General features: G+C 47.0%; 1 protein-coding gene across 2 annotated transcripts in view; it reads right to left on the bottom strand.

Moving 5' to 3' along the window:
• Window positions 1-12345, bottom strand: part of Ranbp16 (Ran-binding protein 16) — a 538645-nt gene that overhangs the window by 338740 nt on the left and 187560 nt on the right. For both annotated transcript variants that reach the window (XM_068388421.1, XM_068388420.1), the window contains exon 4: window positions 8138-8393. In XM_068388421.1, the coding sequence (XP_068244522.1) occupies window positions 8138-8393 (256 nt within the window). The remainder of the gene's footprint in view (window positions 1-8137; window positions 8394-12345) is intronic.

Here is a 12345-nt window from a genome sequence, read left to right as displayed (position 1 = left end):
CTAAGCTTGATCAGAAAAAAAAATCTGGGAAAAAATTATTAATACTATGGTAGAGGGGGTATAAGGGGAGAAAAACTCAAAGAGAGGGTAGATTGTCCAATCTTATGGAATCTAGATTAATTGAAAGGCATTTTCCAGCACAGTATGTAGACAAAACCCCAAGCCCAATGCATTTTATGCTCTATCTAACAAAAGAATAGCTTGATGAAGCAACTGAGAATGTAAGAGAAAGCAAACAACCTATCTTTGTGATCAATGTGTAGAAAAATCACCTCCTTTTATAATTCCACATTCTGAGATATCATACCTTAAATTGTACAAAAAGTATTGCCAATGTGAAAAATGAATTTTTAAGGCACTGAGAATTGGATAGCGCTGAGAATTGAATAAAGAATTGTTGGTGGAAATAATAAATTCTACAGAAATGAATTTTTTTGATTTTTCTTCACTGTTCCTCTTTCATCAAACAATTTAAGACATTAAATGAAATATCCAAGGAAAACCCTGTCAAATTCTGAAAACAGAATGGTTCTATTAAAAGAAAAAAAAAAAATGATTTCATTAAATTTCAATACTTTTTCAGTGAAAATTTACAAAGTTGTGAAACATACATAATTGCAAATCTACAACAAAAAGGTTAAAAACATAAAATCACAAATTATAAGTAATTTGTATTTTTCCTAACAGTACTTACCTCGAACTACTTTCTTAGGGGAGTCTGGGATCTCTCAATCACCGACCAAGAATTTTGCGTAGTTGCCCCTCTCTCCGCTGCCTCTCAAGGGCATTCCAGGGCGTAAGGATACTCGCCCAGGTGCGACCCAGGTCACATGCGTGGCCGTGCTTGTTAGCCAATAAGCTTATGTTTAAGTCCTCCTCAAACTCCAGAAGATACTCGGGGCAGGATGCGAGGGACATTACCCGAAACTAGTTCGAGGTAAGTACTGTTAGGAAAAATACAAATTACTTAAAATTTGTGATTTGTTCCAACACTGAGTACTTACCTCGAACTACTTTCTTAGGAGACTTATACTTTAGGAGGAGGGAGTAGCTTACAGATTGAAATGTTTGAGACTTGCTGGGGCCCTTAAACTAGATAGGGGACTAGGTCTGGGACTCCCAGGGAGAGGCAGGATAGTAGGGGAAAGCACGCAAAAGTCTACCTTATGTACAACTCACCTTTTATTCAAAATCCATACTTGATGTGTTCTAACGTCCCATCTCTCATGTAGGAATGGGGAAAAAAGGGTGGGGTCTCGGGAAAAGGATAGAGGGTAGCAAGGAAGATGGGATAGTAAGGAGGAACTTGTGTCGCTTACGATTACTTCCCACGGCTAACCCAGGGCCCAACCAACTAAACTTGTTGCATGGCCGAAATGACTGGCCCGATGGAGAAGGCATCCAAAGACTTCCTCGTATAGTCCTTGAGATAATGGGCTGTAAAGGTGGACTGCCTAGCCTAAGTGCCCGCCCGTAAGATTTGGCCTACCGCCATGTTGGTGCCAAACGGTAAGGACGTGCTAAGACCTCTAATATCATGAGGTCTTGGGGTACCAGGCACCGTGGAGCCCTCACTCTCATAGGGCCTCTTTATAACCTGTCTCAGCCAGAAGGATATGGTGTTTTTGGAAACGGCCTTCTTGACCGAGCCTGTGGACACAAACAAACTCTTCACCATCGGTCTGAGTTTGGCCATCCTACTAAGGTACTTCCTGATGGTCCTTACAGGACACAAGAGCAGGTCACTAGGGTTGTCCGAGCGCGGAATAGCCGGAATTCAGAACTCTTCGAACCTCGGGTCCGCAATTGCAGGGTTCTGGGTCTTTACTACAAACTCCGGCAAGAACTTAAAAGTCATGTCCTTCCACCCTTTCGAGTGGGATACCTCGAAAGACAGGCCGTGGAGCTCGCTCACTCGTTTCGCTGAGGCCAGGGCTAGTAGGAAGATGGCTTTGAGGGTGGGATCTTGTCTAAAGCATCCTTTAGAGGTTCGTACGGAGGCCGTGAAAGGACCTTGAGGACTTTGGCCACATCCCACTGGGGAACCCTCGAGGTGCGGGAATCACAAGTTTGCTCAAAACTCCTGATGAGCATCGAGATGTGACGCAAGGTCCCTAGATTGATGCCCTTAAGCTGGAACACCTGTCCTAACGCTGCTCGAACCCCTTTGATGGCTGGGATGGAGACCCCTAGATCATCCCTCAAGTGTACCAGGAAGTCTGGGATGATGTGGACCGAAACGTCCAAGGGCCGAAGGTTTTAAGTGGCACACCATTTGACAAAGGTTGCCCATTTAGCTTAGTACACAACACAAGAGGACCTCCGCAGGTACCCCGACATCCTATCCGCTGTTTTGTCCGAGAACCCTTCCTTCCTTAGCAACCGCTTGATAACCTCCACGCGTGTAGCCTCAGCCCGAGGGTTTTCGTGTACCTTTTGGAAGTGTGGTTGACTTAGCAGGTCTCCTCTTACTGGTAAGGGCCACGGCGTGATAATGGCTAGGTCTTGAAGATCTACGAACCACTCCCTCTCTGGCCACCAGGGCGCTACCAAAGTCATCTCTGTGGATTTTGACTGTCTTGACCTGTTGAGCTCCTGTCTGATCATCCCGAAGGGGGGAAAGGCGTAGACGTCGAGGTTGTCCCAAGGGTGCTAAAAGGCGTCTTCGAAGGCTGCTGTCGGATCCAGTATCGGGGAGCATAACATGGGGAGCTTCGCGTTTAGTCTTGTGGCGAACAAGTCCAACAATGGGGAGCCCCAACGACGGAGGACTTCCTGTGCCACTTGGGGGTGAAGGGACCACTCTGATCCCACTATCTGGCCTTTCCTGCTTAGCCCGTCCGCCAGAACGTTCCTCTTTCCGGGATGAATCTGGCCGATAGGAGAATGTCGTTCCTTTCGGCCCATTCTAAGACCCGAGCTGTGTGATCGCACAATTCCCTTGATCTTAGCCCTCCTTGTTTCTTGATGTACGCTACTACCGTGGCGTTGTCGCACATGAGGGCTACAGAGTTCCCCTGAACAAGGCGGACGAAGCTTATCAGTGCCTTCTGCACTGCCATGAGCTCTAGAAGATTGATGTGCCGGGCCTCTTCCTCCACTGACCATTTCCCCTCTGCTGTTTCCTCGAGGAGATGCGCTCCACACCCTTCCTTCGATGCGTCCGTGAAGAGCAGCATCTCCGGGGGAGGGGAGCCGAACGGAATCCCTTTCAACGTATTCCTCCTGTCGGACCACCAGAGGAGAGCTTCTTTGGAGAGAAGTGACACCGGGATTATCTTCTGTGGGGAGCTTCCCATTGACCAGAGGTCCTTCAGGTTCCACTGAACCGGTCTGAGTTTGAGCCTGCCCTACGGAACCAACTTCTCCAATGAGACCAGGTGACCTACTAATCTCTGCCAATCCTTGGCCTTACTTGGGGCACCGGCCAGGAACGGGCGGATCACCTGGTCCAGGTTGTCTAGTCTCTTCTGGGACAGAAAGGCTCTCACCAGTCGGGAATCTAACACCATCCCCAGATAAGTCCTCCTGGTGGTGGGAACCAGATGGGATTTCCCGAGATTGATGGTTATCCCGAGTTCTTTGCAGAAATTGATCAGTTGACTCCCTTGTTCTTTCAAGATTACCTCTGAGGCTGAAAGCAACAACCAATCGTCGAGGTACCTTATCAGCGTGATGCCTTGCTTGTGTGCCCAGGTTGAGACCAGGGCGAAGACTCTCGTGAAGACTTGAGGGGCTGTCGACAGACCTAAGCAGAGGGTCCTGAATTGAAGAGTCTGGGGCCCCACTATACCCTGAGAAACTTCCTGCTGGAGAGGTGAACGGGAACCTGGATGTAAGCATCCTTGAGATCCAGGGACATCATGAAATCTCCTTCTCTCAAGGCTGCCAGAACCGACTTCGGCGTGTCCATCTTGAAGGGTGTCTTCTTGATGAATTTATTCAATGCCGAGAGGTCGATTACTGGCCTCCAACCTCCTGTCGCTTTCTCCACCAGGAAGAGTCTGCTGTAGAATCCCGGCGACATCTCGTGCACGGGTTGCAGGGCTCTTTTCTCCAGCATAGCCTCCACCTCTGCCTGTAGAGCTGCCTTCTTCTCCGAATTGTTGGGAGCTAACCATACCCCTCGGTGATCGGGGATCAGTGGGGGGCGGCTCTGACAGGAAGGGAATCCTGTATCCCTCCCTGAGAACAGTAACCGTTCATGGGTCCGCCCCGTTGTCCCGCCATGCTTGCCAAAACTGTTTGAGGCATCCCCCCACCAGGGGCATGGGAAGGTGTAGGGGGCCTCTCTCCCTATCTCCTTCTAGGAAGGCGGTTTGACCGGCTTCTCCTTGACCCGGAGAACTTAGGTCTATAGGAGGTTTGGGGTTGAGCACCACTTCCCCTGGAGGGCCGTGGAAGCTGGTGCCATGAAGAGGTGGATGCTTCTTGCCTAGCTGGGGGCAGAGGCAGGTAGGCCCCGTCCGCCGGAGGTCTCCTCGCAACGGACCACCTTGGTAACTGCTACCTGGGCTTGGCTGGCACCTTCAATCTGCTTACTCTCTCCATCGTCTCTGGAGAGGGAACACCGTCTTGGCCCAGACGGGAGAGTTTCTAAGGAACTTTGCCTCTCGCTCGGGGAGCCTGCGGGAAAGTCTGTTTAGGATAGTGTCCCTCCTCCTCAGAACCCAGCTGGTTGTCTGGGTAAGGGACTGGTGTGTCAGAAACTTCATGGCTTTACTCCCCGAGCGGATCAATTCTTTCAGAAGGGCCCGATTGTCTGGCACTGCGAGGTCGTGTGAGATCTGAAAGTCCGCCAGTGTACAGGCCCACCAATCCAGCCAAGAGGTGACGTTCACGACGTCCTGAGCGATGACCTTCATCATGGCGGCCTCCACTGGAGGCTAAGTTCGTCCGAGTTGCCTTGGTTCAGTGTAACGACCACTTCTTCTACCATGCGGGACCCTGAATGGTGATCCTCCGGCACGTAGAACTTCCTCTGGGTCTTGAGACCCGGTAGGAGTTTGCCTGAGCCCTGTGATCTCAAGGAATTCTCCGGGGCTGAGACGTACAGGTCCACGTGTTCCATTCCCATGGCAACATCGGGGGCTAAAGGCAGGGTCAAGGAAGGCTTCTTCTGCACAGGATCCTCCACCATTCTGCTCAGACCCGAGAGCCAAGTTCGCGCAGCCGTTGGTCGAAGTTTGTCCAACCTATGGTGCCGTCGGATGAGAGCAAGCACCTTACGGTATGACGAGACCTCCTCCACAGAACACTCGGCCGAGTCAATTAAATCGTCCACTACCCGTACCTCCGCGTCGGAAAGTCCCTCATACGCGGAGGGATCCGTGGGCACGATGGAGCGGGCGCCTCCGTCACGGGTAGAGCCGTCGGGGTGGAGGTAGCCGTCATGGGTCTACCCCCTCCCGGGCTCACCCAGATGGTGCTGGATGATGGTCGTGGCAGCGGCGAATCCCGAAACTTGGCCGGGACCGCTGTGACCAAAGAGGCATGAGTAACGTTACTATGCCGAACCAGCGGGATTTCTCCGCACACGGGTGGAGCCGCCGACTTACTAGGGCGGGGCAGCAACGAGTGCGCCAACGGTTGCCCCCGACGAGCGGGCGGAGCCGAAGAGACACTGTACAGGGCAACGGGAGCGGCTCCAGCAGCCACCGAGGCAGGCACTGGAGCGGCAACCAACCTGCTGGATTCTCTACGATGCCGTACCACCGTGACATACCTTTTCTTCGGCGATGACCTCCTTCGGTAATCCCTCCTCGATGACCTCGCCCTCTTCCTGGGCGGACTGTCGCGTGGGCTCGATCTCCTCCTCCTCCTCCTAGAGTCTCGATTGCTGTAACCATCCGACGAATAGGAGTCGTAGGAGAAGTCGTCATCGGAGTACGAGGAGTCAAACTTCAAACTCTACCACGAGTCTCCTGGGGACCTGGGTCTGGAACTCGGGGTTACTGGCTCCATGAAGTCTAGCGGGAGCATGGCCGATGGTGCCGGGGGTGAACGGGTGATGGGATGATTGTCGAACCAACCTTCGATGTCCTCCTCCAACCTCAAGGGGGACCTCGGGGCCCTCCAAATGGAGTCGGGGTCCGAAGCGCCAATGGGTCGCTTACCTATGCCCTGGCCACCCCCGGAAGTCACTACACCTGAAAAGCACTTTACGGGCGTGGGGATGGGCGCTGAAACGGGCCCTCCCCACACCGGATCCACACTTACGACGGGTCCTGCGGGCACCAGGCCTTCATCTAAAGCGCACACACCCACCACTTTAGCAGACCCCTTCAACACAGAATCCGCCACATTAGACTCATGAAGAACGGCAATGGGCCGCTTCCCCGAAACGGACTTACCTAGTCCCCTACCCTGGGTAGGGGAAGGTGAAGGAGAACCTCTCTCCGACAGGACTGAGGGCGACGTCACCGGCGACGAAAGGCCTGACTTCTTAGGCGACCCCTTAGAAGCCTTCTTCTTTTTCTTGGCGAAAAGAGCCCATTGGAGCTCCGGCCAAGACTCACACTCCGGGCACTTGGACTACGGGAACACCTCTTTCCCCGACACGAGGACCACAGGGTGTGCGGGTTGACCCCGGGCGGCGACAGCCATGCCCTACAAGACTCACCAGCTTAAGGCCCAGGACAGTGACGCTGAGGTTCCATGGCAAAAGCGAACACAAACGACACAAGGACACAAGGGAAAGGTGAGGAACACAACGGGAACACGTGAGACACAAGGGAAAGGAACACACAGGAACACGTGGGACAAGGGATTAGAACACAAAGGGACACGTGGGAACACAAGGTGAACGGCGGGGATAAGCAAGAGAGAGAGCGGCGAGATATAATCAACGCCGCGACCAGAAGCTTACTGGCTAACAAGCATGGCCACGCGAGTGACCTGGGTCGCACCTGGGCGAGTATCCTTACGCCCTGGAACGCCCTTGAGAGGCAGCGGAGAGAGGGGCAACTACGCAAAATTCTTGGTCGGTGATTGAGAGATCCCAGACTCTCCTAAGAAAGTAGTTCGAGGTTAGTACTCAGTGTTGGAACAAATGCATTTTCATACTCCTAATAGCACACTGATTTTCAAAATTCTACCTACAGTAAAACCAAAGAGCGCAAAGTAAACATTTTCCTTCAATTATCCTTGGTAAGAATTTTTTTCCTGCTAAACAAGACAGCTCTATGAAATATACATATATCTACAAACTGAACTCATAATCGAGCAACTAACAATTTTTTTAATAAGCGAACAATAAAAAAAATAAATTTTATAGTAATTGGTATTTTTCCTAATTCTGCAATCACACATTCACGTATTTTGCTCCTGTAAGCCAAAATTGGCTTTTTTTTCGGTTCTGTCGGGGAGAGTATAGGCTGTATATTGTAGACATAAGACTGACGAGAATAATTGCAACGCCAGTCTTTTGTACACACGTTTGTGTTTACGTTTAACGTACGCATGTTCCCGTTTACCTTGTGAATAGGTACGTCACTGTGTGGTTGAACGTTGGGGACCAACCCATCATGCCAAACACTGTTAAACATAAAGTACAGTATGTGCTCTTTTTATTTGTTACTGTAGTAAAAAAAAAAAAATATATAATTTCCTTTTAAATAAACATCTGGTTTCAATACACAAGCTATAGTTATTTTAAACAATTTTGGCTAAATAATTTTCAGTTGTACATTTCTATAATAATTAAATATAACTAAAACACAATCTTCTAAAACTTAATGCTAAACAGCAAAATACAGGGAATAAAACACTAGAGCTCTCTCTCTCTCTCTCTCTCTCTCTCTCTCTCTCTCTCTCTCTCTCTCTCTCTCTCTCTCTCTCTCTCTCTCAGCTTTACAAGTATTTCTATTGCTAAAATATTCCAAGTAATATGGAAGCCTACATTAATTCTGCACATGTTAACACATTTTAATTACTCTTCTTTTCTTACATACTCCATGCATTGGCAGAAATGAAACATTGCTAGTTTCACTTCCTATTACAGTATTCAACTTCACTAATTAATCTGACTGCTAAGGACGATTAATACATCAGTTCCATACTGCCAAGGAGTTTTCGTGGCTGACAGAGATCAATTTATAAAATCTAATTATAACAACAAGAAAAACACTCAACTCACCAAGTCGTAAGAGATTGGTCATTAAACCATGCTGACTCTCATCACTGAAATTGAGTGTTTTAGAGCTTTCAAGTGCTGTCCTTAGAAGAGTACAAGATAATTGGAAGATATCATAAAGCTGAGTGTCTCTGAACGAGCTTGCAATTTTCCGATGTTTTGTAAGAGACTTGTTAGCATCTGATTCAGATATTTGATTCATTTCAGCTGTCAACTGGGCAAGAAGCTGCACACCAATAACACAATGGTCAACTGATCCCTAAAAGTAAATTAAGACAAATTTTATCATACAGGCATTGAAATAAATCTACTGACATAAAAGAAATTTAAATAAATCTGTACATACAAATTCAGAGAATGAATTGCAAATACTAAAGGCTTATTTAAAAACACTACTTAGAATATTCTATGTAATTATATATATATATATAAATATATATATATATATATAAACATATATATATGAATGAGAGAGAGAGAGAGAGAGAGAGAGAGAGAGAGAGAGAGAGAGAGAGAGAGAGAGAGAGAGAGAGAGAGAGAGAGAGAGAGACTGTAGGTTATAATGATTTTCCACATAATCGCTGGGAAATTTCTTGGTAAAACTTGTCCAAGTTGATTCTTTGACTTACAATCTAATAATTAGAGCAAATAACATTAAGATATATTTGTATGGATAAACAAAAAAATAAATTCTATTTTTACAATGAATGATACATACATACATATATATATATATACAAAGGGGGGTAGTCGACATCAAACAAATGAAAAAAAAAAAGGGTGGGGAACTCTCCTCTCTACATTCCTCCCAGCCTGACAAGGGACTCAACCGAGTTCGGCTGGTACTGCTAGGGTGCCACAGCCCACCCTCCCCCGTTATCCACAGCAGATGAAGCTTCATAACGCTGAATCCCCTACTGCTGCTACCTTCGCGGTCATCTAAGGCACCAGAGGAAGCAGCAGGGCCTACCGGAACTACGTCACAGTCGCTCGCCATTCATTCCTATTTCTAGCACGCTCTCTTGCCTCTCTCACATCTATCCCCCTATCACCCAGAGCTTTCTTTACTCCATCCATCCAAACAAACCTTGGCCTTCATCTTGTACTTCTCCCATCAACTCTTGCATTAATCACCTTCTTTAGCAGACAGCCATTTTCCATTCTCTCAACATAGCCAAACCACCTCAACACATTCATACCCACTCTAGCTGCTAACTCATTTCTTAATCAGTTCTCAATCTCACTACTTTGTTCCTAACACTATCTACTCGAGATACACCAGCCATACTCCTTAGACACTTCATCTCAAACACATTCAATTTCTGTCTCTCCGTCACTTTCATTCCCCACAACTCCGATCCATACATCACAGTGGGTACAATCACTTTCTCATACAGAACTCTCTTTACATTCATGCCCAACCCTCTATTTTTATTACTCCCTTAACTGCCCCCAACACTTTGCATCCTTCATTCACTCTCTGATGTACATCTGCTTCCACTCCACCATTTGCTGCAACAACAGACCCCAAGTACTTAAACTGATCCACCTCCTCAAGTAACTCTCCATTTAACATGACATTCAACCTCACAATGCCTTCCCTTCCTGTACATCTCATAACCTTACTCTTACCCACATTAACTCTCAACTTCCTTCTCTCACACACCCTTCCAAATTCTGTCTCTAATCAGCCAAGTTTCTCTTCCTCGTTTGCAACCAGTACAGTATCATCTGCAAACAACAACTGATTTACCTCCCATTCATGGTCATTCTCGTCTACCAGTTTCAATCCTCGTCCAAGCACTCGAGCAGTCACACCTCTCACCACTTCCTCAACATACAAGTTAAACAACCACGGTGACATCACACATCCCTGTCTCAGCCCCACTCTCACCGGAAACCAATCGCTCACTTCATTTCCTATCCTAACACATGCTTTACCACATTTGTAGGAACTTTTCACTGCTTGCAACAACCTTCCACCAACTCCATATAACCTCATCACATTCAACATTGCTTCCCTATCAACTCTTATCATACGCTTTCTCCAGATCCATAAACGCAACATACACATCCTTACCTTTTGCTAAATATTTCTCGCATATCTGCCTAACTGTAAAAATCTGATTCATACAACCCCTACCTCTTCTAAAACCACCCTGTACTTCCAAGATTGCATTCTCTGTTTTATCCTTAATCCTATTAATCAGTACTCAACCATACACTTTTCCAACTACACTCAACAAACTAATACCACTCGAATTACAACACTCATGCACATCTCCCTTACCCTTATATAGTGGCACAATACACGCACAAACCCAATCTACTGGTACCATTGACAACACAAAACATATTAAACAATCTCACCAACCATTCAAGTACAGTCACACCCCCTTCCTTCAATATCTCAGCTCTCCCACCATCCATACCAGATGCTTTTCCTACTCTCGTTTCATCTAGTGCTTTCCTCACTTCCTCTCTTGTAATCTCTCTCTCATTCTCATCTCCCATCACCGGCACCTCAACACCCGCAACAGCCATTATATCTGCCTCCCTATTATCCTCAACATTCAGTAAACTTTCAAAATATCCCGCCCACCTTTTCCTTGCGTCCTCTCCTTTTTACCAACCTTCCATTTCCATCTTTCACTCTCTCTTCAATTCTTAAGCCAGCCTTCCTAACTCTCTTCACTTCTTTCCAAAACTAATTCTCATTCTCTTCATATGAACGACCCAATCCCTGACCCCACCTCAGGTCAGCTGCACTCTTTGCCTCACTTACCTTGTGTTTTACTTCTACATTTTTCATACTTCTCTACACTATTACTCTGCAGCCATTCTTCAAAAGCCCCACTTTTTCGCTTCCACTTTTAACCTTCACTCCTTCATTGCACCATTCACTGCCCTTCCTCATGCTGCCTCCAACAAACTTTTTGCCACACACATCACTTGCAATCCCAAAAAAATTTTCTTTTACTAATTTCCACTCCCCCACTAAATTACCAGTTTCTCTTACTTTCACTTCGTCATATGCCCCCCACCTTACGGCATTTAATTCCAAAATTCAAACATGGCGGCGGTTTTTACGCGTACCACTGTGCAAGTCACTCCCCTACCACCACGCTCATACGTCACTAAGAAGCTGGTCTGCTATTGGTTGGCGTCACGGCGTCACTAAGATGCCAATACGCTATTGGCCAACATCCTTCCCACAATGTCTGAGAGAGATGCTGCCTCTCTCTCTTTATCTCTTTGTTAATTGCGCGCTCATTTCAGAATCTTGTGTGCGTTTTGTAAAGACCTGATCTCGTGTGTGCTACAATATCGTATTTTTTGTGCATTTTAGTGCTTAATTCTAACTTTATTGGTTAGCCATGGGTCCCAAGGGAAAAGCAAGAAGATGGTTACTATGGAAACGAAGCTGGAGAAATTAAGAAATACGAAGAAGGCACGCGCATCGTTACCCTCGCTAGTACATATGATGCTACAATCATCAAAAACAAGGAAGCCATTAAAGCAAGTAAGTCTTCTAAAGGCATGACTGTCCTTGCCAGTGGAAGGACCTCAATCAACGATGAGATGGAGAGACTCCTTCTACTATGGATTAAAGAGAAGGAAATCGCTGGTGATACACTCACGCAATCAGTAATTTCGCACAAGGCGAGCGCCATCTTCGCCGATCTCGTGGAAACCCAGAGAGACGGCAGAGACAAAGGAACGTCGCAGCATACCCCCCAAGAGTTCAAGGCTTCTCATGGGTGGTTTGATCGTTTTAGGAAGAGGACTGGTATTCACTCAGTCGTCAGGCATGGAGAGGTGGCCAGTTCTGACAAGAAAGCAGCAGAAGAATTCCTCAAGAAGTTTGAGAAAGTAATTTCCAGAGAAGGCTACATTCCTCAGCAAGTGTTTAACTGTGATGAAACTGGCCTTTTCTGGAAGAAGAAAAGAAACTTCCTGGCCATAAACCGATGAAGGACAGACTAACCCTCACATTTTGTGCAATTGCCAGTTGGGACTTAAAAATTAAGCACCTACTGGTATACCACTCAAATAATCCTCGTGCCTTCAAGGCACAAAATATCACGAAGGATAGGGTCTCAGTATTTTGGAAGTCTAATGCCAAGGCCTGGGTCACGAGGACCATATTTATTGAGTGGGTAAACATCTGCTTCGATCCTGCTGTCAAGAACTTTTTAGAAGAGAACAAT

This window comes from Palaemon carinicauda, chromosome 15 (assembly GCF_036898095.1).
Source record: "Palaemon carinicauda isolate YSFRI2023 chromosome 15, ASM3689809v2, whole genome shotgun sequence".
Classification (NCBI taxonomy): Eukaryota; Metazoa; Arthropoda; class Malacostraca; order Decapoda; family Palaemonidae; genus Palaemon; species Palaemon carinicauda.
Note: the sequence above shows the minus strand (reverse complement) of the source record. Positions and strands in the feature narration are given on the sequence as shown.